We start from the raw sequence: 27,718 nt of genomic DNA, 5'->3' as shown, positions 1-27,718 counted from the left end.
ATATCTAACCTATAGAACTCAGGCTACCCCTACCACTGCTCCACTATATTTAACCTATAGAACTCAGGCTATCCTCACCACTGCTCCACTATATCTAACCGGTAAAACCTTAGGTTGGCCTCCATTATTGCGTAGTAGCGGTATGCTGATGAACCCCTGTAAAATCCAAGGTGGGCGATTACCACCCCCACCCCCGTTACTAGAAAAACATACCAGTTATCTAAGGGCTACTGGGTGTCACACAGAATATTTCTAATACTAGACATGACTTGAAATTCTTCAAGTCATATACATGTACATGACTTGAAATAGGCAAATAAGAATGTATGTGATGTGATCATATCTGTACAGATTGTTGTCTTCAACCATTAATAAATGAAATGTTCATAATTCAGCCTACATAATCATTCAATAACATAATTTTACAGCTGTTTGGTTTACATATTTGAAATCAGGACAAGATGAGGATTAATTTAATATATAATTTATGGCTATTGACTAAATTCAACGAGTAACAATATAGTAAATGAGAATTTTTGTTTTTCACCGAAGGGTCCAGTTTATTTCGCACACCCACGTATGTACAGTATATATATATTCTCCATCACGGACCGACGGAAAAGATTCCTTGCCGTTTCATATGATAGCTACATTTTGAAGAGATCTTTCACTTCAGCTCTGCCTTTGTTACATTGCTCTGCCTTTGTTACATTCGATGGTGCAATATCTATTATCGGCAACGTATGTAATCAACAAAACCATATTTTATGAACAATAAAAAAACATTTATTACATAAAGGACATAATATTTAAAGACAAGAATATATGGCTAGTTATGAGCTAGAACCTTTGACTATAACATATGTATAAGGAATATTGCTATAACCAAAATAACACCTACAACCAGAGGGCTCTGCCAGACAAAACCTGGCTGCATAGGAAATAAGATGAAATAATACGTATGGCACATGAAACACAACCTGTGCAAGCCGAGAATAGCGTATAGAACGGATATCTTATAGAATTTGTTTGTACATATAAGGGTAAAATAAGTATTATAAATATGGAATTTATATAACGAGTTGACTCTGGAATATATCTCAAACATACCAGACACACACACACCCCTTAGCCTATCAATCAATCGAGCAAAAAATCAAAGATTCTTCCCAAAAGCGCATAAAAATATTCTGTGCGCTGAAACCACAAAGCGTTCGACAAAGGGGAAATCATTCAACACGCGCGCAACATTCGCAAGGGCATCCTATGTACAGTGACTCACTTATAGAACAGCGGACCAAAAGTTTGTTAGGTAACAAGAATAACCTATGAGAATATAATAATAAGAGTAACAATAAGGATAACGAATGCAATAGTAGTGACCTATTGACCTATAAACATGACTTGAAAAAACAACCAATAATAAAAAAATCTTTGATAAGATAATTACTGAAATAGCATTAGCCAATCACAACACTAGTCCGGAAGGAAACCCGCATATTTCCGAACTTTTGATTGCAGGAATATAATGAGTAATATAGCCTGTAAAAGCTAGTAATAACAGACATAAGAAGCACAGGCTAAGAACAGTGAGGCAAACAGCCAGTGTAATTGTAACCTTATCGAATATGATATGGTAAGTGAAGCTTTGGTCAATCTTTTGAGACACATCAGCGGGTCAGCGATTCTGCACGAATTGAAGCATTGCGTACTAATAGAAATGAATGGCAAGGGAGAAGAGATCAAGGAATCTTTGGAGAGTGTGTGAATCTTGCGGAGCTCAACGATTCCACTGAGGAATAGTCGGGGACTCGGCAACCAAGAGTAAATCAGCAGTAGGTAAAGCAAGGTTGTATGTAGGTGACTGCAATGACAAAAATAACAGATGGTCAACATCACTTCGCGTGGAACGTACCGAGTGCTTCAAGGGTGAAGTTATAGCGTGACCACTAATACCATTTTATCGTGCCAAAAGTATAGCACGACCTTGTAAAAAATACATAACAGCTGAAACTCACGCCTTATAAATAGTCGTCCATCATGCTTTATAGCATCCCCTCCCCTAATCTACTCCGTGTCATGCGTTGCAGAAGCGATGCTTACCAGATGTTAGGTGCAAACAGATCAATTGCCTCGAGCCGCGACAGGGGCGTCCATCTAGATATTTTAACTTGACCACCCTGCACTACTTTCACTTCCAGTAAAACACACCAAGGGTTAAAAGTCTTGAGCTTCAGTAAATACAGTTGTTTTTATGCTATACTAGTACCCTGGTAGTCCCTTGCGCCATGACAGATAGTCAGATGTAATAAGTATGTGCACAATTATTTTGAAATAGGCGAGGTGGTTGAGTAGTGAAAATGGCAGGGTGTCTAGCTGCAAAATGAAAATGTCAGAGTTCAACTCCTATACAAGGCAATCTTTTTTTCTAACTCACTCGGTTTGGCTTCGGACAGACAGATCTAGATCTAACATAACCAGAACTTCTGGAAGGTGAAAACAGCTGAAAGCATACTGCGCAAGCTAATCCATTTTGAACATTTTTCACACTTCAGTCGTTCCTATTAGATTTTGACGAGACAGGACTCCGCTGCTATGACCTCTGGCGCAGTTCCTTATTTTTCTTTAACAAAAAGCCTGCGTTCATCCCCAACACGTGAATGTCTATCGAAACACTTACTGTGCGACAACTCAGTGAGACCACAACTCCAAATGCACATTATCCGCACAACGGAACATAATGAATGTCTGCTATACTACCTACTGACACAGTATAAACAACAACTCACTCATTACCATACCTACGTATTCCCCTCAGGATAACACTATTTTCAGTGCCTTTTAGAGAGGGCATTGCCTCTAAGGAATGACTATTTCTACATTTTAAAACAGTCCAATGTTAATTTCAATAACAAAATGCAGATTAAATCAGGCAAATATTTTGAAAACACATTGATTTTGATGTTGAGTTATATTAGCTTTGCAAATATGTGAGTCTAGGAGATGTGAGTGGGAACAAAACATCCACAACAAAAACACTTGTGAGTTATGTTCTCTCCATCTAAAGTGCTCATAGAAAGCAGAACAGACACTACTAATTGCTAACAGTTTTCCTCTAACTAATAAACCATAAGCTAAATTTTTGTGTGTATGAAAAGCACTTGCGTCACCATTTCCATGTCATATAATACGCAACCACCACAGTTACTACTCTATCTAAAGGCCGGTTCACACTATATCGTCATGTCTCGGAGTTGATTCCGCAATACATCGGCGATAGTCGATGATAACCGTGTTCACACTATTATAAACATTTGCATTTGCATCAGGAAGTACTCCGTGATGTAGTGTTTTCATTTATTTTTTCAAATTTTCGTGAGAAACCTCTTGGTTTTCGTGTGCTGGAATAGAAAACTAGTCCAGCAGTGACTATCGTAAACGGATATATGAATAAATCACTCTATCCGCGACCGCCAATTACCATCGCCAAAATTGTTCACATTTGAAAGGCGGTCGTCGATGCTTGGCAAACTTTCCCGATGTGTCCGCGATGCTTTATCAATGCCATCAATTCACGGTTCGCATAATCGACGATGAACGCCGAAAGGGAAACGATGACAAGCAGCGTAAACCGGCCCTAGGCTTATAATAAGATTCTCTGATGCAAGATTAAGTGTTGATACTGACAAAGAACGCAAATCTTTACTATAATAAGAGCCGTATCTGTCAGTTTGAAGCCATGGTTGGAAGCCGAGAAAAAAAAAAGATTGTATCATACGGGATTTGAACTCGTGACACTAATACCTGCGCCAATCGACTACTTCTTGGTATTCCACATACAAAATGTAGTTGTGTGGACAATGATTTTATTGACAAGCCTGAGAATATCTAACAGCCCACCAGACTTCTGGGTACTAGTATATAATAGTAAAAGGTTGACTTACACATGGCACAGTAGCACTGATCATGAGGATGATGTCGTTGTAGGAAGAGGAGGTGTGGGGCCTGCTGCCTGACTAGTTAGGTCACTCTCCAAAGGATCTACACCGGGGCTTCCAGTATCAGCTTTGCTTGGCTCTGTGCCAAAAGCCTCCGGTCTTTGTTTATCTACCTCCACTCTGCAACAGAATGATGGTTATTTCATCGTTTATTCAAAAGCTAACTTTCCAAGCCAGATAGTTCTTCAACTTCTTACACGCTATGTTTCCATGCAAGATGGAAACACAACAAACTCCCGCATATCAAACAAGTTTTGTTACCCATAATTATTTATCGAATGTTTAACGCTTGCGAAATATGGAAATGGTACTTGTGAATGATGCGCAAGAGAATGCCACACAAGCTAATCCATTTTAAACATTTTCCACACTTTGGTTGTTTCTATTTCGTTTTGTGCAGCTATGACCCCTGACCTCTGGCGTAGAATTCCTTATCTTTTCAATTAAAGTGCCCACATTAATCCACAAAATGCGAATATCCATTGAAACACTTATTATATGGTAACTCCATGTGCGCACAACTCCGAGTCCGTATTATCCACCACATGGAAACATTGTAACAGGCATACCAGGCAGACAGAGAATTGAATCATTCAACATGGGCTCATGAACATGTATGCCCAGCAGAATTATGAAGTGCGTATGATGTACAAGCTTTAATCAACAAGCAATGATGCGAAGGAGAGCAACTCCTCGACAAACAAGAGAATGCTAGTGCTCGAGCATCCAAATGAAGGAGAGCTATGCTATGGAGGGCGCCACCATTGCAACATGACTGACTTAACGTCAAGACAAATTTGGTAGGAAAAGTCCTGAGACAAACTGGCCACCTGCCTAGCTTGTCTAGCGCCTGAACAGACTGAGAAAAAAGCAACAATTAGAGAAAGGAGCTAAGCCACTATTCCTCTAGTTCTTTTTGTGGCGTTTTGATATGCCAGATGTGTTTGATGGAATTGAAATAAGGGAAAAATGAGATCCCTATCGCATTATCAAAATTTGAAATAAATGAACCATATCATCTGGCAATGTGTGAGTAACAACGTTTCATTTAATAACAACTTTCAACAGAAATTAGGCACGTGTGAGCAAATAGGGAGTCGTTTTACCTTCTAGTTTGTTACTAAAATCCAAGTGTATTTCATCCGCTCAAGAACAGCTCTATAAACGCACCAACTGATGAGGTGATCACCCTACATTGACTGTCGTAGCAAAACTTTTGAATTTCATAACGAACGGAAAAGGCTGGACTAGTTCACACTATATCGCGGTATGTAGGTGTTAATCCCACAATGCATCGGTAGTCCTCCATGATAACAATGTTCACACTATCACTAACCCATTTGTGTTTACATCGACGAATAGTCCACAACGATGATATGCTAGCCCTGCAGTAACTATCATGAAGAGAAATATAGATCAAGCGACTGGTGACAGCCAATCCCAATCACCCAGTGGTGTGCATTGGACAGACTATCGTGGATGCTTGGCAAAATATCGAGAAAGTTTGATAGCTGCCATGTTTTCTGACATCCACATCGCCTCAGCGATGCCATCGTTTTATGGTGCACATAGTTGACGAACAAGCGGTGAGAAGACAACCCGACATACCCGATACAGTGTTAACAAGTTTCTATGACTCTACAAGTCAATTGAATAGACAGACAGCAGGTTTTTATGACAGTTACTAGAAGTGTGGTTAGTGTGCCTGCGAGTTTATGGACTTGCTGTGGTGAATAACAACATGAGTTCAGCTGTCTTCACATAAATATCCACACAAGGACAGTGCTACAGGCTGACAGGGTACATGGGTACTGGCGATATCAAGAAGGCAGCACGCTTTAATATTACAAAATTGAAAAAACAGAAATCAACTGCTTATGATAAGTAGAAATCCAACAGGGAGGAGAGATAACTTGACCGATGGTAAAATATCAACATCTCCATGGGTGCCGCACTCGCCTAATATAAAAATCTTCCATTGATCAATAACCTACTATAATACCTCCTTGTGAGCAGCGTGTCAACACATTAAAAATATCAGTGAGGCTTTGTATGATTATGCAAGGCGGTAAGAGCTTACTTCGTCATATTGATTGTTATGTAAGAGGGTTGCGTAACCTTAATACACAGTGACTAGAGCATTTTTTTATCACCACTGTCGATCAATGGAAGATAAATAGGTTACATAATCAGCTGCCAAAGTTAATAGCCTATAGAGCATGCTTGCTGTAGCGCTTGCTGCGGAGCTCCCTATAGAGCTCGCTGTGGAGACGATCTCAGCTAGTTTTGGTTCCAATGCGATGAACAATGGCGCTGTCGCTAACAACCCCTAACCTTCCGTTGTTGTTTACAACCTCACTACCGCGCAGACATCTTTGGAAGTTTCCTTTTAAGAAGCACTTCTTGAAATGGGTTGATAGAAACATTAAAAACCAGAGATACTAGTAGTGTACAACCTCTACTACCAACACCCCCCACCTCTACTACTAACACCCCCTTTGCTATTTCAATGATTCTGGGTGAGAAATCTCTCAAAGATCAAGAATGTCTGCTTCCACTGGAAGCTTCCATTGATTGGCTTTGTGATTTCAACTGACCATGTTCGAGTCCGATGGCAAGGAAAACTCAGCGACTAGTGACATACCTAGTTGCAAAGAGTTGGATGTCATTCCTGTCAAAACCAGGAATTGAACCCCCAACCATTTGTTTGCATGTAAAGGCGTTCTAGACCACTAGGTCACAGCTACTGTCCTCAAAAGTACTACCAACTAGCCCTAGAGTAAAACATTTAATGGATATTTAATTATCCACAGTCCATGACCCAAATTGTCTCTTGAACCCTCCATCTTGCTAGTGTGGTACTTACGGGTTGATCCATGGAACTTCACAGGGTTAACTTTTTAATCAGCTCCATGTTATCTCCTCCTGATCATTGTTATTTCCTTCTGATCATTGACTAATGTCAAAGCCCATTGCAAAATTCCATTTTGTTGCTTTATTTTCAGTTTGAGTATTTAGGAAGGGGAATTTTATTTATAGAAATTCTCATATTTTTAGCTTTGTGATACTCCTAGCAGCAGTCTTTCAGAATCAACTTTCTTCTAATATTTTTTCAACAGAAATTATCTTTACTGCAAAGATTGTCTCGCCGCCAACTTCTATAAATTCTTGCTAGCAGGATTTAAGTCAATCACCATATTTTCACAAACCTAATAGCTTGGGCTTATTTTTCCATCAAGTTTGTGTCATGGACATCAGCCAATGATTGAGCATCGTTGTGGACTAGGAGTTGTAAGTGATCGCATCAAAGTGAATAATGCGCAGAGAGTGTGACAAGTGGAGCTGTAGTAATACTATGCCAGGGTGATAAGGAATAAACACACACCTGATTGCTTTGCATCTCATACCCTCCAGCAAACAAAACTATATGATTTTAGTCTTTGAAGGACAGTTGGTTAGATTGTTACAGACAGATGAGCAATAAGACCAGTAATATAGCCATAATGGACAGATAAACTAGAGCGAATCTTCAAAGTCAACGCCAACAGTAGCTCAAGTACAAAGATAAATTGCTACAACCACTCAAATACTTAGGTGTGAATTTAGTTGCTCTTAAAAAGACATGTCCTGTTGAAGATCGCTCAGTTAACTATGCGTAAATTTCGAGACAAGTAAGATAACTCCAAATGCGTTAATGCTTAGAAAACAACCGTCTCAATTTTCCTTGCTGTTTGAACGACTTCATAAGAAATCTATTTCATAGATAAGTACGCGGAGATGCTGTCAGAACTTGTCAGAGTATGTATTTGGCTTGCTGACAATTGCGGTGAAGTTCAAATAATCAGGGTAAGTGAGAGAATAAAGTAGACAGTTAGACAAACAAAACGAGTTTATCTCGATTCCTACTGGTTACATAGATTTCTCTGGAATGAGCCAAATGAAATCTTTTTCAGAAGTGCTTCTGGAACGAGGAGTTATCCGACTTCATCCTCAAGAGGGGCCGTCCCAAGTTAGAAAACCTTGGTGCATGACGTTGCTCTTCAGCTTATAGAGCAGCCTTGTTGATAACGGCGAGCCATTTGCATTATACAGTGATCCTTCACGTTTCATGATTAGTCGGGACCGGCGCCCCTATGATAGGTGCCCTTGGGACAGGTGCCCCTGTGATAAGTGACCCTGGAACAGGTGCTCCTATGATAAGTGCCCCTGGGACAGGTGCCCCTGTGATAGATGCCCCTGGGATAGGTACCCCTTTTGATAAGTGCCCCTGTGACAGGTGCCACTGGGACAGATGCCCCTGTGATAGGTGCCCTGTGACAGGTGCCCTTTTGATAAGTGCCCCTGTGACAGGCGCCACTGGGAAAGGTGCCCATGTGATAGGCGGCCCCGTGATAAGTGCCCATGTGATAAGTGCCCCTGTGACAGGTGCCACTGGGACAGTCGCCCATGTGATAGGCAGCCCTGTAATAAGTGCCCATGTGACAGGTGCCCCAGTGATAGGTGTCCTTGGGACAGGTAAAAATCTGTGAAATAGAAACTAATAGACTCACATCTAATCAATTCACTTTTCTATTAATTGTAAGCATTTTCCTCTTTTTTTCGCAAGTTCATAAGATGATTTCGAGGATTGAGAGTGTGTAAGACACATGATGATTGGTATTACAAGCACTTTACTCTTTCAAACTTTCCAAAACTTAACAAGGGAAACAGCGAACCACGACAACTGCTATGACTTACGGAGGGATGTCACTAGACCAGGAGACGAGGGAGATTTATGTATTCTATATTTTATTTATTAATTGTTAATTCTTTTAAATGTTTTAATGAACATTTTTTACCCAGCGAAGTGCTAAAGCTGCAAAGGCTGAACTGATAAGTAGTGAAGGATTACTACAGAAAAGCTAAGTGGTATCAATCCACTTCCCTAAAATGTACATTCAAAACAATTCTCTGCTTTTGACAAGGCTTGCTAACAACCGTTGAAGACTCGCACCTTGCAATATATTTATAACTAGCTGATTGGCAAGGTGTCTTGAAAAGACAGCATAAATGTTAGCTTTTGCTAACACTGCTAACAGCTTATTTTAACCGGAAACCTCCAACCCTTCAACCTGTCTGCGCATGTCCCACGACTCTGCATTCAGTTTTATAACGCTAGCTACGACAAATCTCTTGACCTCACTTGTCAGTTGCTCAAAGCAGTACAGTGCGACCTCAATGTTCGACCCCCGAAGGCTGTTTGAATAGTGAGTTTGTTCAAACTCATAAACACTTTTTTAGCTATTACAATCGGTATAAATCTGTAGATAGAAATCTCAATGTTTGACTGTCGTTCGTCTCTCCAGTTCTAGCGATAAAGTTATAGCAACAAAAAACTACCTTCATACTGGATTTGAACTCGCAACATTGAAATAGCGAGTCTACTAACAAGCGCTCGTAACCACAAGGCTAAGCCGTTTTTATCGTTCCCATCGCTCTAACCATATGCTGTATATCCTTTTTATTATTAATTAATATTACCTTTCGCGTTTGTTCTTTTTTGAAAGTTTTTTAAAGGCCATTTCAAAATCTATTACCTAGTTTTTTAATTTATAATTTTCAAATGTGTCGTTACACTCCTATTCTCAGCTTTGTCTAATGTTTGATCGCTATATTTGTAAAAATTAAATATTTTTCATGTGAAAATCATTTTTCACTGCAATCGTAGCAAAACAAACATTACGTAACGATTGCTAATTGTTTCACATTTGAACACCTCATTTCTTCTCTTAGTTTATTTGAACTGCACAAAACAATTTTCACATGATGTTTGAAAGTTAGAATGGTAAATGCTGTATATCTTAAACTAAAATACACTTTTTGTGCAAAGATATTTTTACTTATCGGGCATTCACCTAGTCTTTACCATAATATGAGTAATGTCTGTCTGTCTGAGGCTATGACTGGATGTAAGGAAAAGTGTGTATCATACAGCATACGACATTCGGGTTGGCAGCCAGGCACACTGCCATCAGCGCTAACTGTCCACATTTAGTTATTTTAGAATAGCTATGCACAAACTTATTCTCTACGCTTTATAGGCACTATTGAGAATCTCCCACAGCACACCGAACTGCCAGGGTACTAGTGATTATCATAACTTGTTACAAGACAAGAAAACCGCCTTTTTAAAAGAGATCTTATATAGTTTATATGATTTAAACAGTATATTAAGAGAGTAGGTAATATATAATGTACCCTGAATTTCTCATAAATACTCTATTTATTAATGGAAAAAGCTAAGCTGGATGAATTGTGGTATTTTAACGTATTTGTAGTAGCTTATATCTGTAGCAACTCATATCGATTTGTTGACAGATTACGAGGACCTCTAGAAAGGAAAGCAATACAGGGGCCGTCATCAGAGCCCATATATGATAGCACTACTTGTGAACTGAAAGCTTTTTTGACAATATGCCATAATTATTAGCAAAAGCCTTGCATGATTAATGAATCGGAAACAAGCAGAGGATAAACATTAGTATGACAAAGAGATTTGAAAATACATTCGCAGATAGAAGGAATGCGGAGAGTAGATCCAGCTAGATGGGAACTCGGTGCAGCATTGCAAAATCTTGGCGCAGTTTTAGAAGAAAACGACAGGCAGCCGATGCATCAGAGTGAGAGGCATGCAACGCGCAGTGAACTGCCATAGCATAAGCTCCAATGTATTGTGAATAATGAAACGGTCTGCTGCACACATCCCTCCCCAGACAATGACATAATTGACTGGAAATGAGGCAGAAATACAAACGGTGGGAATAGAAAGTTTAAACACAAATGGCTTTCACTAAACGATACCGCAGTGACAAGACCTATCTCGCCGGCAAATCCAGCAAAGCAATACCACATCTAGCGACATCAAACTCTCATCAAGATGCCAAAGAGAAAGACAGAAAAAACTTTCGCGCGGGATTGATAATTTGCAGTAGCTTTCAGAAACAAAAAGTCGAGAGATGGACGAGTGCCTGTATGCACACCCAGAGAAAACAATTCTTGGCTGCACCGATAAACGCACCATTCTCAGCGCCTACATTTATATTGCCAAAATACACATCAGCCGGTTGTTACAGAGTTCGCACACCTGCTGACAAACAGAGCGGCGGGTAAGGCGATACAACTCGTCCAATCAGCAATGGATATCTACATGCAAGATCATCAGCCATTGCATAACTCCACTTTTTATAACTGCCATATTGCGTCACCTAATCTCTGTGCCAAAGTTAATCTTGCGCAAGAATGTCTAAGTTGTTAGCTGCTAGGCCACTAACAACGCATACCATAACCGCAGCTGTGGCCTCGACTCATCACTGTGGCTAGCGGTTGAACACAAATGGCATATATGTAGTAGCACCGGCTCTGTGAACCTCACCAATGCACCGGCAAGCTGTTTTGACCCCAGCATATTAGATGACTGGCTGCGGTACACAGGAGAACAAAAGGGATCTCTTCGCACAAACAGACATCACTGATTACAACAGTGAATCGCTGATCGCGGCTAACAGAAAAGGTGCACATCCACTATTAAAAATCGCTGACGATAGGCAATGAATGTCGTATGGATTTTATCGACATTTTACCGATTTTTATCGACATTCACTATAATTCCTGCTGAATCCAAGAGAGCAGTCACAGCAATTGATATTATCGACAGATCATTAGTTACTAGTTAGTATGTATGATAAGGCTGTTGCAGTCTATTATTTAATCTTTATAAGGAGAGGGAAACTCATAAACTCCATGTTAGATTTTATGGACCAACACTGAAAATGAATACTTTGTCTGCTACAGATGGCTACTTTAAATAAGTGTGTCAAATGCATTCCTAAATTGTAGTAGATCAGAAGAGGACAGCCATACAGTATGTACATAAAGAGAGAAAACCATAGAGTATAAACATAAAGAGAGAAAACCATAGAGTATGTACATAAAGAAAGAAAACCATAGAGTATGAGCATAAAGAGAGAAAGCCATAGAGTATGTACATGAAGAGAGAAAACCATAGAGTATGAACATAAAGAGAGAAAACCATAGAGTATGAACATAAAGAGAGAAAACCATAGAGTATGAACATAAAGAGAGAAAACCATAGAGTATGAACATAAAGAGAAAAAATCATATAAAGTATGTACATAAAGAGAAAAAATCATATAAAGTATGTACATAAAGAAAGAAAACCATAGAGTATGAGCATAAAGAGAGAAAGCCATAGAGTATGTACATGAAGAGAGAAAACCATAGAGTATGAACATAAAGAGAGAAAACCATAGAGTATGAACATAAAGAGAGAAAACCATGGAGTATGAACATAAAAAGAGAAAACCATAGTGTGTACATAAAAAGAGAAAACCATAGAGTAGGTACACAAAGAGAGAAAACCAGAGTATATACACAAAGAGAGAAAACCATAGAGTATGTACATAGAAGCACACACAAAGAGAGAGAAAGCTACAGAATATATACATAGAGGAATGAACAACCAAAGAGTATATACACAGAGAGAAAAAGCCATAGAATATATACCTAGAGGGGTACAACCCTAGAATATATACATAGAGAGGGAGAGAGAGGCAAGACAAGACCACCCAGATAAGATCGGACTGTTTATGGAGCAGCGGCCAAGTATGACCTCCACCAGGATAGCTGTCTTTGTGATATCAGATATATGATATCATCACTAGTCGATGATAGATTAGTACATAGTGCCTACGGTAAACACATAAAAATTCCTTGACTCCAAACAGAATAACTAACAAGGGCACTGAAAGTTCAAAGTTGACTAGTGGTGAGGGAGGTAGGTGGTAAGAGAGAGATGCGAGAAACAGGATTTGTAGAAAACCAACTGAGAGGAGTTGAGTTGATCAGGGCTGTCCCAAGCTGCACCACGACATTATATCTTACACCCACACAGAGCATACATAGGCGTGGTATAGCAATCTACTGATACCACCTCGATACCACAGGCTAATCAACGGTTGCTTGAGATGTTGGAGTTGTTCCTTCCCCATTCTTTTATAAATAACGAACGAACGTTCCTTTCAACGATAAACAAACATTAGTAGTATTGAATAGTCACGAAGCTCTCACTTTTATGATAACAAATGGAAACCTTTAATAAACAGAAAACTTGCTCTGACAAGCTGACAAACTTCCGAACTAAGCGACACTCTAAGCAATAGCTAACATTGAATTCTATATCGACTTAACCTACTTTGATTATCGACTTGACCTATTTTAATAACTTACCTCCGTATCAAAGTTTGGCTTGTGGGTAGGTAACAACGAAATAAAATGATTGAATATACTGAAGCTTTTTAGCACCATGTTATCATTTATTAAAAGAAAGAACAAATGATTTCTATTACGATAATTGCAAAAACAATAGATTGACCAAGAGGGAGAGGCTTTCTTCTCTAGCTAGTAGTCCATGCCATGCTGCGTACATACAATGGCCAGTAATTTTTTACTAGCTTCTAATCGATTCCAATAACTACCACATCATTTCACAAATAAACAATCTTCCTGCAAGTGACATCGGTCTGTTTAGCCACATAGGGGTGGGTGTCTATTCTAAACACTTTCTGTATGACAATCAAGCGCGTCTGGCGTATTCTTGAAAACACTTGAAACACACTATATATTAGTATTCATTGTTTAATATAGACCTGAGTGATGTGACACAGCCAATCACACCTCTAGACAGGACTAATAAGACCTTGAACTTACTGTAACTTGGCTAGCTCATCCTTGGTGGTCTTCAGCTCTAGCCTCAGTTTATAATTCTCTTGTTCGAGAAAAGCTGCCCTGATCGCTATCTCATCCTCTTTAGCTCTCCGCGAGTCTCGCGATCTCTTTGCTGCCTCATTGTTCTTTCGTCTCCTCTCCCAATAGGACTCATCCTACAACAGACAAGCACCTGCTGCAGTTGATACGAACTGAGGACTTGATATGAGCCAAACATGATAAATGCATGATACACTTAGAAGACAAAGAACAATTTTTAAACATACAAGTTAAAAAAAGTCTTGGATGACCTACTTAGCGCGTACGTGTTTGTTTTGACTGTACACCATAATTTGCATAAAAATAATATTTAAATATAACATTAAACTAAAACATCAGGATATCAAAGCAGGATTCAGAGAGGTTTTGACAACAACATGAAGATAATAAGTGGAAGCAAACGGACACACGATAAATTATCTACAGAGTATAGATAATGTAAAGTGAAAATAATAAATTAACTACAGAGTATAGATAATGTAAAGTGAACATACTAAATTAGCTACAGAGTATAGATAATGTAAAGTGAACATAATAAATTAACTACAGAGTATAGATAATGTAAAGTGAACATACTAAATTAACTACAGAGTATAGATAATGTAAAGTGAACATAATAAATTAACTACAGAGTATAGATAATGTAAAGTGAACATACTAAATTAACTACAGAGTATAGATAATGTAAAGTGAACATACTAAATTAACTACAGAGTATAGATAATGTAAAGTGAACATAATAAATTAACTACAGAGTATAGATAATGTAAAGTGAACATACTAAATTAACTACAGAGTATAGATAATGTAAAGTGAACATAATAAATTAACTACAGAGTATAGATAATGTAAAGTGAACATACTAAATTAACTACAGAATATAGATAATGTAAAGTAAACATACTAAATTAACTACAGAGTATAGATAATGTAAAGTGAACATAATAAATTAACTACAGAGTATAGATAATGTAACGTGAAAATAATAAATTAACTACAGAGTATAGATAATGTAAAGTAAACATACTAAATTAACTACAGAGTATAGATAATGTAACGTGAAAATAATAAATTAACTACAGAGTATAGATAATGTAAAGTGAACATACTAAATTAACTACAGAGTATAGATAATGTAAAGTGAACATAATAAATTAACTACAGAGTATAGATAATGTAAAGTGAACATACTAAATTAACTACAGAATATAGATAATGTAAAGTAAACATACTAAATTAACTACAGAGTATAGATAATGTAAAGTGAACATAATAAATTAACTACAGAGTATAGATAATGTAAAGTAAACATACTAAATTAACTACAGAGTATAGATAATGTAAAGTGAACATAATAAATTAACTACAGAGTATAGATAATGTAAAGTGAACATAATAAATTAACTACAGAGTATAGATAATGTAAAGTGAAGATAATAAACTAACTACAGAGTATATATAATGTAAAGTGAACATAATAAATTAACTACAGAGTATAGATAATGTAAAGTGAAGATAATAAACTAACTACAGAGTATATATAATGTAAAGTGAACATAATAAATTAACTACAGAGTATTGATAATGTAAAGTGAACATAATAAATTAGCTACAGAGTATAGATAATGTAAAGTGAAGATAATAAATTAACTATAGAGTATAGATAATGTAAAGTGATACAGACACCGAGTATGCAAAACAAAGTGATGCTGACCCTGACCTCATGTCGACCTCCCTTTTCTTCTATCTGACTGTTTCGCTGCCGCTTCCTCACGCTAGTTTGGGATGCATTGGAGAGAGAATCATGTGACAGAGGGAGACTTGATGGCAAGGAAGCAGGAAGGCTGGCAGTGGAGAGTTTATGCAGAGGAATGTCGCCAGGGGCGTTTGGGTAACCACCGAGTGAATAAGAACTCAGATCAGACACTGGCATTGATCCTGCAATACAAGAAATACTTAGCCTTAGCGCTTCAAAATTCACTCTCATGGAGATAGGAAACATGAGTATTCCTTTGTTAGCAACTCATTAGGTACTTTTTAAAGTCATACAGTTGGAAAGTTTAACATCGTACATAATAACATCAACATATCATACATATAGAAGCACGATATGTTGAACGCTTCAAATATCTAAAGAAGATATTTTACCATTTGGTAGAAATTATTCAAAAACAGACAAACATTTGGTCAAATTATAGTAATTTTGTTATAGAACAATTTATAACTACAGTAAAAGCTCCTATAACGTATGCCTCCTGTAACGCAAATTTCAAATAATGTAAGGAATTTATTGCTTCGTACTACTTGAAAAATTCCATATAATGTAAAGTGTCAAGTCAGACGAGCTCTCAAATTCGATTTGAATGGTAACCTATCTCGACGCACTTGCAAGAGAAAAAAAACATACGTCTAGCGTTATATCTATTACATATACAACTTTTGTGACATTCTAGTTCGTCGTGATAGATCTTCATATGTGTTGACTAAACCGAGAATAGGGTAACAGAGAATAGGGTATCAGAGAACAGCTACGCAATTGTTCATAAATACTTACAATAAAGGTTGACTTGCAACCAAATTCACATTACTTATTTGGGATTTGGTATCAAAAGATTCACTATGTCTTACTTTGCTGTGTTGTAGGTGTAAAATATGTGGAAATGTGATTACAAGCTCTTAAAAGCTAAAAAACGAACAGTTAATCGCCGCCATCACGAGACCGTCGTAGATTAGAATCTCTTTCCAAAACGGCTCAAATGGGAAGCAGTTGTACAAGATGGCTTCTGTTTACACTTTCACGCAACCTCATTCGTCGAAATATTTTCACAAATATACTTCACGTATTCAATGAAACCATGTCTATTGTTCTTACGTGTCTATTTTATCGTCATTGTAATGCTGTCACTTTTAGCACTGATATCTTATAACTTATCGTAAAAATTCGTTTAATTTTTCAATCTTAGCTCGAAGGAGTGGATATCATCCTCTGATAAACATGACAAACCTGTTGGTCACCTGTGATAGTTGAAAAATGCAGCAGAAATTATTCGCAATGTTTGATAGGAATAATGGGTCACATGATCACATTACGACTAGACGATTAGACCAAGCCGAAACAAAACTGTAAACTAGCGAGCGTCTATATTTGGTAAGGGCTTTTCGGTGAAATCCGAAGTGTTTGTCATAAACTAGTGCTACAAGACGTTTTAAATTTAGCCTTTTATTGGCCTTTCAATTTACGTGAGAACATTACGTGACAAAACAATAACCAAATGTAATGACTACGTCAGAGAAATAAAACTGATTTCAATCTATGGCAGCTTTTAAGAGCTTTTAAAAGCTTTTTTGAGCTTTTAAGAGCTTGTAATTCACATTTCCACATACTTCGCACCTACAACACAGCAGAGTAAGACATGGTGAATCTTTTGATACCAAATAACTGTAATGTGAATTTTGTTGCATGTCAACCTTTAAAGGTGATCGATTGGTCCAGGTGTTACACCATCGGTCTACCAATCTGAATGACACGAGTTGGAGTATCATTAAAAATTATCTTTTACCCCAACCTTAATCTCTGTATACAGATAGATGACGCACAGGTTGTACCGTTCTTTTTATGCTAAAAATATTTTTTTGTTTTGCTTTATTGTAGACATATAAAATATTTGTTTTTAGATTTACTTTGTAGAATAGACTTTGCTGTTTAAAAAAAATATGTAAAACATGTTGTGAATGAAAATTGAAGATGTGCACTCCCCATTAACTTGTTGTAAAATTACCGCAACCATGGTCAATAACACCAGAGAAGTTGATCAGAAAAAGGAGAAAAGTTGTCGATGCAAACCAATAATACTGCATTATGGTACAGCCAACAAATTAAAAATTTAGGTCTTTTTCATTTCTGTACGGCCAAAGGGGTGAGTTTGGAAAGAGCCTGGAACAGATTAGACAATCTACATTTATTTTATTGTCTGTATAGTGTAAAATCCCTATAACGTGAACATTACTGGAACGGATAATTTACGTTGTAGTAGCGCCTACTGTATTTGGGAATATAACAGGTCAATGACAAACACAAGTTGTTTTTGTTATACACTATGTTTCCATTGTGCGGATGATATGGATTAGGAATTGTGCACACATGTTGAGTTACGTGTGAAAAGTGTTTCAATAGATATTCCTTGTGCCTTGTCGCTTTGTTAAAAAAAGGAATTCTACACCGGAGACCATAGCAGCGCACTTCTGCCTCGCTTAGCAGCCTGTGCTCAACTTAAAATAAGAATGACTACTATGGAAAATGTTTAAAATTGAATCGCTTGCCCGCTTGCTTACTATAAAAAATGGAATCATTTTATCGTGCATCATTCGCAAGCGCTGTTTCTATATGTTGCAAGCATGAAACATTCGATAAAAATGTCCGTGTAACTGTGAAGTGCGAGTAACTGTAATTTGAGAAGATGAAGCAGACTTGGGATTAACAGCGTCATGGAGACAGCGTCATTGTCATGCAGATGCCTATGAAATTGGCTAACTCAAACAGCGCATGCGAATAGTGACACAGTATTACCGTGTCTCTTTGTCACAACCGAGGCCTTTGCAGAATTATAACCAAAACCTAATATTAGCTAAAATCAAGTCCTACATTTGAGGTGATCATCAGCCCATTATTGAACTAGCGATATAAAGCATTTGTTGAAATTGTTGCATTCGATAATTACAATAGCTTCCTATGCCCCTCACATCATTTCTGCTTTACGATCCCAACACCAGAACGAATTAATGTTGTATGATGGGGTCCACCGTACTGGTATACTTTAGAACTGCCCATGAAACAGCTAGGATAACTCTTTCAGCAAAAATCTATTAAAATCTTTTTCAAGCCTTAATTATGTCATAAACCCAACATATTTTTCTACTTGACGGTCTTCATCCTTAACGAAAATAACACAAAATTGTTATTGCGATTACAACTTGTTGATGATCCATATTAGATCGTTAACACGTTGACTATACTTCAATAACGGTAAGAAACAATCCAGAGAAGTCATGAACTTTGCACGACTGAGACCAATTCTCATTGGTCAATCATTTGTATTACGATGCAATCGGATGCATTGTTTTGTAGTGTCGATGTGTTTCACCACAGCATACATCTACACTACGCGTCGGTGAGGCATTTCGTTGGTGCGTGTAGAGCATCAGATATTAGTAGAAAATGACATTTTTACAGTTATAATTTGGACGACCTAGTTAACAACCCCTAATTTCTTTAGTACACTGCTAAGGTATCGAAGATAATTCCTGCCGCCGCTGTTTATTATTATGAACCCTGGCTGAACCCAGGCATTAATGAAGATATTGCGGGGAAAACTGAAGTCCATACTTAACTGTGTCAGAAATACGAAGCCCCTTTTTTAAATTTTCATGAACTAACAGGCAATATGTCTGCTTATCGCCAAACACTTTGCTGAAAGACCTAAACACAAGTTGTTTGATCACTAAAGATAACAACCACATACTAAATATTTGCTAGTTGATCCAATAGCCTACAGACTGCAAATAAACAGTGGAATTTCCCAGAGACAAGTCATTTTAGTATAGAAGGAGCCCCGCATGTTTGACATATAGCAGGTCAGTAACTTACCATTCTATCGAATTTCTTAAAAATAGCTAAATTGTTAAAAACACTACTGTCAGAGTGACCGTGATGCCAGGGCGTCATTGCGAGTATATTTCGAAAATCAGCATGGTGTTATTACTGATCAAATTTTAATTATTAACCAACAGTTTTGTGGCAGGAAGTGCCAAGGGGCCATGAAGCAAAAGACACTCATTTGCTACTGATGATGTAAACTTGATCAGCATTCCTATCTGATAGGTGATGGTAATGTCCGCAACATAATTAGTATGCGATATAATCACAATACCATGGATAATATATAACTTATTTTAGAACACTTATTCACCATAAGAGAAATGCTTCAACAATATTTTACCAGAGAACAAATTTATAGGCTATTTTACACAAATTTTTACTATAACATGAGCTATCTCCGTCCAACTTTTCATTTGTTGGAAAAAATGATTTCCTCACATGGGATTTGAACACATACATTCAACTCAGTAGCCAGGCACACTACCATCTGAGTAACGCAACCACCTTGCTTCGATTAGGAATACTTGTGCGGATAATTATTACAGACAATATCTCATGGTGTACCTGACCGCCAGGGAGCTAGTTATTATGAGAATATATCACCGCAATCAAACGCTGTTGTATTTAGGATGCTTAAAGTGTTCCTTCAAGCTCATGTCAATCGAATGGTTTAAAAACTCGCATGCCTTCCAGTTCTCTATTTACTCCAAATTATACCGAAAGATCCCCTTACTTGCTGTGCTGTCAGTTAGCTGAAGAATAGGCTCAAGAGATTTGGAGTCATCTTACAACTGGAAAAATGTTTTGATTTAGTGTCTTTGACCAAAGCCCAAAACACTAATATGATATGAACCTTATTTTCATCGGTTAAATAAAGAACAGTAATTAACGTAAATTATGAGTATTGGAAAAAAGTTCTTTTTTCAAAAAGCTGTTCTATAATATGAATTGCTAAGATGTTGGTGTCTGGTATAAGGTGTAGCAGTTTTCTGTGGAAGTTGGAATGTAAAGGATGGTCAGACAAACTAGAGATACGATCTGAGTATTCTAAACAGTAAATATCTAACAACATGGTTAACCATTAGCCCTGGCCAAGTAAGACGTTGGCAATGTAGCAAATCATTAATAAGGCTTTTAAACTGACTTGGCCAGACCTCTGGCCAAGTTTGTGAATGATTTGCTACCCACTGATGACATCGTGTGGGAAGGAAAGATAAACAAACTCAAGTCTGATCACCATTGAATGCAGATAAGTACACCGCTAGTACTACCCTATCTATACTGACTGCCTGCATTCTCTCTGGTGTCAGAGGTTATGCTGATGCTTAGCATTCACCTACACCATCTTTCTAGAATCTTCCATGGAATATACCGGGTGCATAAAAGTACTTTACATATTACATAAAAATAACGGAGATCATCACTGCATTTTTATGCTTCGAATGGGTTTGGAGTTGTCATTTCACTTGACTAAATTAGTGTGAAGACATTTGCTGTAAGAGTACTGTTTGACATCTTAGAAACACTCACTGCTGATAGATTCGAATCGATAATACTCGACTAAGCTCTCCTCAGTGGAGGTAAAAAGAGTTCAGCATTGCGATCATTTATGATCAGGCATCCTGGCATAGTTATTGCAACTAGTTGACTACACATGAATTGAACAGGGACCGTGACCTGAAAGGGAGTCTACTTAAACAAGTTTTGTTTTAATGGATATATTAGGAACCTTTTAAAGATCTATATGGCGTGACTACAAATCGTTGAAACGGTAAGGTACGAATTCGTCGGCAGTGGGCAACTCCGATCACATTCAAAGAGTGGAAACGCAATGCATGTGAGAACCACAAAAGCTTTCGGACAGGATATATTAAAATAAGTGATGAAGACTGACCAGTGATGCCATTTTTTCGTTTCCTACTGCTAGGATGGAACTGGTGAGCATTGAGAGCAGGCATTGATCCAAAGTTTTCTGCAACAGAGCTGCCATATACTGCCATGGACGGGTGGCTGGCCAGGGGTTGGCTGTTTGGCTGTGAAGTATGACTTCCTATTGATGACTTTCCAGAATGAACACTATCATCATCCCCTAGAAACAAACATAAAATTATGTCCAATAAAGCAATATTTTATGCGCTTTGAAAAACATTTCAACTGCTGGTCTACTTTCACATGCCACGACGAATTTTAAAGGTTTACTTGCACCAAAATTCACATTACGGTTATTTGGTATGAAAAGATTCACCATGTCTTACTCTGTTGTGTTGTAGGTGCAAAATATGTGGGAATGTGATTACAAGCTCTTAAAAGCTCAAAAACGAACAGTTAACCGCAGCCATCACGAAAACGCCGTAGATTAGAATCCCTTTCCAAAATGGCTCAAATGGGACGTAGCTGACCATGATGGCTTTTGTTTACACTTTCAAGCAACCTCATTCGTCGAAATATTTTCACAAATATACTTTTCGCATTCAATAAAACCATTTCTATTGCCTTTGCGCGTTTATTTCATCATCATTGTAATGCTGTCACTTTGAGCACTGATATCTCGAAACCTAGCCTAAAAATTAGATTAATTTTTTAATCTTAACTCGAAGGAGTGCATATCATCCTCTGATAAACATGACGAGCCTGTTGGTCACCTGTGATAGTCGAAACATGCTGCAGAAATTATTCGCATTGTTTGGCAAGAAGTATGGGTCACATGATCAGATTACTACTAGACGATTAGACCAAGCCGAAACAAAACTGTGAAGTAGCGAGCATCTATATTTGATGCAGGCTTTCCAGTAGAGGTGTTTGTCATAAACTAGTGCTACAAAAAGTTTTATATTGAGCCTTTTATTGGCCTTTAATTTCACATCAGAACATCACGTGTCAAAACAATAACCAATTTGTTTGAGTACGCCAGAGAAATAAATTGATTCCAACCTACACCGTTTTCGTGATGGCGACGATTAACTGTTCGTTTTTGAGCTTTGATAAGAGCTTGTAATCACATTTCCATATATTTTGCACCTTCAACACAGCAGAGTAAGTCATGGTGAATCTTTTGATACCAAATAACTGTAATGTGAATTTTGTTGCAAGTCAACTATGAAGATAGAGCCTTCGGTAAGTGAATGACCCAACTAATCTTAAACTAGGATCCATGTCGGGAATCCTGCGGGAGTTGTGCCAAGCACAATGTACAAAATAAACAACTCTCTTACATTACACAACAACTAAATTGCTGTGGGCAGTAGAATCTGCTGCCTGAAGTTACCACCTTTGATCTTCTGGCTTGTCTATGATTTGAAGAGTAAAGGTGGTTCATACTATATCGTCGTTTGTTAGCGTTTTCCTTTCGGTGTTCATCGTCGATTATGTGAACCGTGAACTGATGGCATCGACAAAGCAACGCGGACAGGTAGGGAAAGTTTGCAGCTGTCAAACTTTCCCGATATTTCACCGAGCATCGACGACCGCCTTTTGAATGTGAACCATTTCGGCGATTGTAATTCGCGGTCGCGGATAGTGTGATTTATTCTTATCCGTTTATGATAGTCGCTGCAAGACTAGTGTTTAATTCCGGCATGCGAAAACGAAGGGGTTTCTTTGCGAAGATTTAAAAAGAGAAATGGGAACACTACATCACAGAGTATTTCCTGATTCAAACGGGATAGGTTTATGATAGTGTGAACATGGTTATCATTGACGATCACGGAAGTATTGCGGGATCGACGCCGCGATACGTCGATAAAGCGTAGACCAGCCTTCAGCTGCTAGTACATTAGCATGAGTAATACACAGGAAGAGCGGTGGACAGGAATACCTGAATGAGAGCATCTATCAATCAAAATGAAAAAAACTATCAACTCCAAAACTTCTGGAATTGACAGACAAGATGCATAATGGGGAGAGCCTGCAAGCACTAAGTCAAAGATAGGGCTAGTCTGCATTCTGTTTAATCTAATCTAATCAAATGAAAAAGGATCCCAACTACCCTGTATGAAGGCCGTGTATAAAAATAGCATATTAATATTTCTTTGTTTCATAATTTGAGCAGACGAGCATTTAGTGTCTGAGCCGGCCGTCCAGTACACGGCTGCAGATTATAAGGTTTTAACATTTCATCACGAGTTCCTTTTGGTCTCAGTGAAGACAGCGTGTGAAGTACTCTAAATGACTCAGTTCAGCCCTTGCTGGGATCATGGACATAAATATTTCATCCTGGAGCATAGCAGTACCAACTAACAGGTTTCTGTCCAAGCCATTTCTTTAAATCTCATATGTTGCGAACCACTTTTAAATTTACAAACTAAACTTGTAAAGTAAACTTTGTGTAGCTCACTGGAATTTCAAAATAAATGTGTCAAAATGAACTTTTGACTAAATCCAATAGAGCAACTTCCAAAATTTATGGAACATAACAGATAGCCGATAATCACAGCCCACAAATATCAAATATTCACGAAGATTTAAGGCTATGTTTTCAAATTTTGACATAACCATTGTCAAAAAACCTCTACTACCTGATGTTCAGACCCAGATGCAGAGGCTGACAAACGCAATAGTTGCAGCAGCAGACTGTTTTCAAGGGGTGTAAATGACTGTCATTTGACCACTATAAGCAAAGTCATATGCATGACAATCCAAAATAGACAAGTGGATTAATTTGACTCGCTAGCAAACTGTATCTCAGAAAGAAGCAAGAGCTTATTTGGCTACAGAAAGGCTAGTAACAACAAGAACCAAAATTAAAAAGAACAAGCACTATTGAGGGCTGGCCCATTGAGCTAGGAATGTCAAACCCTCAGAAATCAAGTTCTTGAAGAGCTAGTGAGTCAAACAACGGCAGGAATGGTGAGCGGTCTAACAACTAGACAAGTGGCCCCGAGTTGTGGTGAGCCAAGTATTTGAGATCCAATCAAATCCTAGACAAAGAGGCGATCAATTATCCAGAGATCAATTATCCAGAGCTCGTTTCACCTTAATTAAAATACGCCAACCATCCAACCTTGCGATAAAGAATTTCCCAACGAGAGACCAAATGATGGATGCTTGGGGGAATGACAACGAAGGAGGCAGCCACCGTTTATGCCTGCAGTTACATAATAACTCACTGTTGACATACGCTAGGCCGTTATAAAAAGTCAACAGCTAACAAAGGAAAGGTTTTTGCTGGGCTAATCACGCATCTATTATGTAACACTCCTGTCAAAATAATGCACCAAATACGTTCTTTCGAAAGCATACGTTTGACTCACACTGTCCTCAGGTTGTCAAACATAGTCATTCTCTAAGATAACAAAGAGCTTGCCCTCCAATATGCTAGCCTACTGTGACTGTCGTGCAGACACAACACCTACCGTAAGGGGAGGTGACCTGCTCATCCCCGTTTCGACAGCCTGGACTCAGGCTATGGTTGGGCGAGACTGCATTACTGGTTGGAGGAGAAAACTGCCTGTTTAGGGGTGAGGATGACGTGCCACTGAAACTATTGGCCTTCCGAGTCGGTTTAACTGGACCTCGTCCCGCATTGACTTCTTCACTAAGTTTACGGCTAAGCAGCTACAAAAGAAGAATGGTAACTATGAACACAGGCTAAGGTCACGATGTTATTATAGCTAATACTTTTTCTACAACACACCTTTTTAAACTCTTTTGCCTACACATGACAGTCTACTATAATGATTTAGTACTTCGACATGCATGTACCACTAAGTCCATGCACAGTCCTACCCAACTAACCTGAGAGCGAAGGGCCTCAGATATGGCCAACTGGTCTGGTACACCATAGGGATGTTGAGCAAGCCCTGGATACATGGGAAACTGTTCACGGCCAACTTTGCCCATGCCACCCATTATGCCAGTTTTGCCTGCAGACAGAGAAAGATGCCATCTATATAACGGAGGGAATGGGAGGCCATAGCAAGTCATGCTGTGACAGAAGATGAAAGAGTTGAGAATCATAACTGTTGAAGCAATAATAAGCATAGATGGATATCAGCGGCATGGAGTACCACCCCTTCTTTCCTCTCTCTCTTCTCTTTCATCACCACACCAATTACCTAACTGTCTAAGCTAGGAGTTAAACATTTGCGGTTTACCACACATCCATCACAGCCCTGTCAGACAGATCATTCACGGCGTCCAGAACATTCCTAGACCTAAGCGCTCACCAGGGTTATTCGTTTCTAGAAACTTCCGTGCCGTCGCCTCTTGCTGAAGCATGGCTGCTGCCAGAGGATTGCTGAGGAAGCCCATACCGGCGGACATAAGACCCAACATGGCCGGGTTGAGAGCGGCCGCTGACAAACTCTGTTGCTGCGCGAGCAGCATGGCTGTTGATACATCAGTGGCTAGTCTTGGTTCTGCGATCATATCTTCATACCCATTAGGTAACCGAGGTGACGCGCCAACACCTTGAGAGCAGCTGATACCTATACCGCTATCGCTGCTGATCTTCCTGAGCGACTCATCAGCAGCTGACTTGCCATGGCCTGTATGAGCTCCTACTTGTGGCAGTGTGTCATATCTGGACATCTCTGGCATCATCGAGACCTGCAAAGATGAAGAAGCTTTCTAGCTTTGGTAGATATTGCACTAACCTGACCGATTAAAACTTCCATCCCAGTGTCTGATTACCCTTAAACCACAAAAATAATCCTAGCACAATGTAAAGGAAATGACCCAGTAAAAGTGAACTTAACAAGACTTCGTTAACAGTAAGTTAACAGTAACTGAACTGACTAATCACTGCCTACAGATAGCGAGTAGGTAAATGGGACAACGAAATGGGTCGAGCAACTTGATAGAGGCAACTAAGAATAGAGAGGAAAGCAACAGTGAGAATGGTTAAAATGCGGTTAAAGCATAAGAGATAAAAGTAAATTGATTGATTCTGCCGATGATTCCTCTTATACAATTATTCACAACCATCTTCAAATGATTGATAATCCGTGTGAGGAGCTTGAGGCTTTGACAGCGAACAATGCCAACTAGAGATTTATACAGCCTCGGAGGGTGCAAACAGATGGACAGGTAGCAAATTACAGCTAAATCCAAAAATAGCCTTTGAAAAGGTTAACTAACTGTAGGCCATCTGGCTTTTACTATGTCATAAAGTCAACATTAAAAGAAGAACAACATTCAACATTCATCTGACATTACGGCACATGAAATCGTAAAGCAAAAAAGGTTTTGTTATGAACAAGCACTTACAGTTCCTTTACTTTATGCTAAGTTCTGATTCGTTCATTCTATCTTTGGTTAAAGCAGCAAGAAGCAATGTGATGATATTCCTGGCAAATGAGGTTCTTTATAAAAAGCAAACTCTCCTATTTTAGATTGAAAAATTGAATAAAACTGTCATGTGGTAGATTTCCATACCTCTAGACTTGTAAATATTATTTAGTAACTATTCATCACACTGTCGAGCTCTCAGTCGAGGCTGAAGTAATCTCAGGGTGTAATCTTTCTGCAATTGCAACAATATAAGATAGTAGCAAATAATGGCTAAAAATTCAACACTTAGTAACCTTCTATCAAGCATATTTAGTGATAAATCAACAGCATTTCTTTAAAATCAAAGTCACTTAAATAGTTTAAACCAACAGACCTTGGTATTATGAAGTGGAAATAATGTAGAGTGAATCAGATAGCAGGCACGGAGATAATTGACAGCTACAACTACAAGGACGCTGTTTGCGCTCATACTATTCATGGCAAACCAATACCAACTCCAATAAAGTTCGTGCCAGCTCAATGTTGGCTAGCATATGTCTTCCTAGACCCCAATATAATAATTACGAGTGACTAGGTTCTTTAGCTGACAATTTTCTCATACCAACTTATATTACTCATTACAGTAGCTATACGTACGTACAAACAACTACTTGCCTGTGTGATTATCGAATATCTTCAAATACAGCTTTTTTTGTGATTACGGATTGCAATGCAACCAACTCCTACCACAGACTGGTGTTTAGAAAACTCCAGCAGATCTTCGGTTGTACTAGCTATGTAGTAATTAACTATCTCCAGACCGCGAGAGCGTTTAATGATAAAAGTGTTTCGCAGGCAAATATATTACGCACTCTTACTTCAATATCTATATCAGCAATGACTTCCCATTTGGTATTAATCCTGGTCTTCTGGCTAATCCTTTGCTCTTTTACCAGCGTAATCTTGCCTTTTCCGATCTCATGCCGTTCATTGTGTGACGAGCTAGTGTGTTTATTCGCGATAATCGCCTTTC

At 38.4% G+C, this 27,718-nt stretch overlaps 1 protein-coding gene across 3 annotated transcripts; it reads right to left on the bottom strand.

Annotated features, from left to right (window-relative positions):
• Nucleotides 1-763: 763 nt before the first annotated feature.
• On the bottom strand, nucleotides 764-27,698 carry LOC137396328 (uncharacterized). Of its 3 annotated transcripts, none has more exons than XM_068082552.1 (10): nucleotides 27,564-27,698; nucleotides 26,851-26,938; nucleotides 25,641-26,022; nucleotides 25,210-25,337; nucleotides 24,828-25,029; nucleotides 21,371-21,565; nucleotides 15,535-15,758; nucleotides 13,764-13,936; nucleotides 3,945-4,118; nucleotides 764-1,864 (listed from the first exon to the last, which is right to left on the bottom strand). In XM_068082552.1, the coding sequence occupies exons 3-9, from the start codon at nucleotides 26,014-26,016 to the stop codon at nucleotides 3,965-3,967; spliced, it is 1,452 nt and encodes a 483-aa protein (XP_067938653.1). In that variant the 5' UTR covers nucleotides 26,017-26,022; nucleotides 26,851-26,938; nucleotides 27,564-27,698; the 3' UTR covers nucleotides 764-1,864; nucleotides 3,945-3,964. The 3 variants fall into 3 exon arrangements, with proteins under 3 accessions (XP_067938653.1, XP_067938655.1, XP_067938654.1); XM_068082554.1 differs by having other exon boundaries at nucleotides 15,541-15,758; XM_068082553.1 differs by having other exon boundaries at nucleotides 26,851-26,934; nucleotides 27,357-27,677.
• Between the last annotated feature and the right edge of the window lie 20 nt (nucleotides 27,699-27,718).

This window comes from Watersipora subatra, chromosome 5, assembly GCF_963576615.1.
Source record: "Watersipora subatra chromosome 5, tzWatSuba1.1, whole genome shotgun sequence".
Lineage (NCBI taxonomy): Eukaryota > Metazoa > Bryozoa > Gymnolaemata > Cheilostomatida > Watersiporidae > Watersipora > Watersipora subatra.
This window is presented reverse-complemented; position numbering and strand designations above follow the sequence as displayed.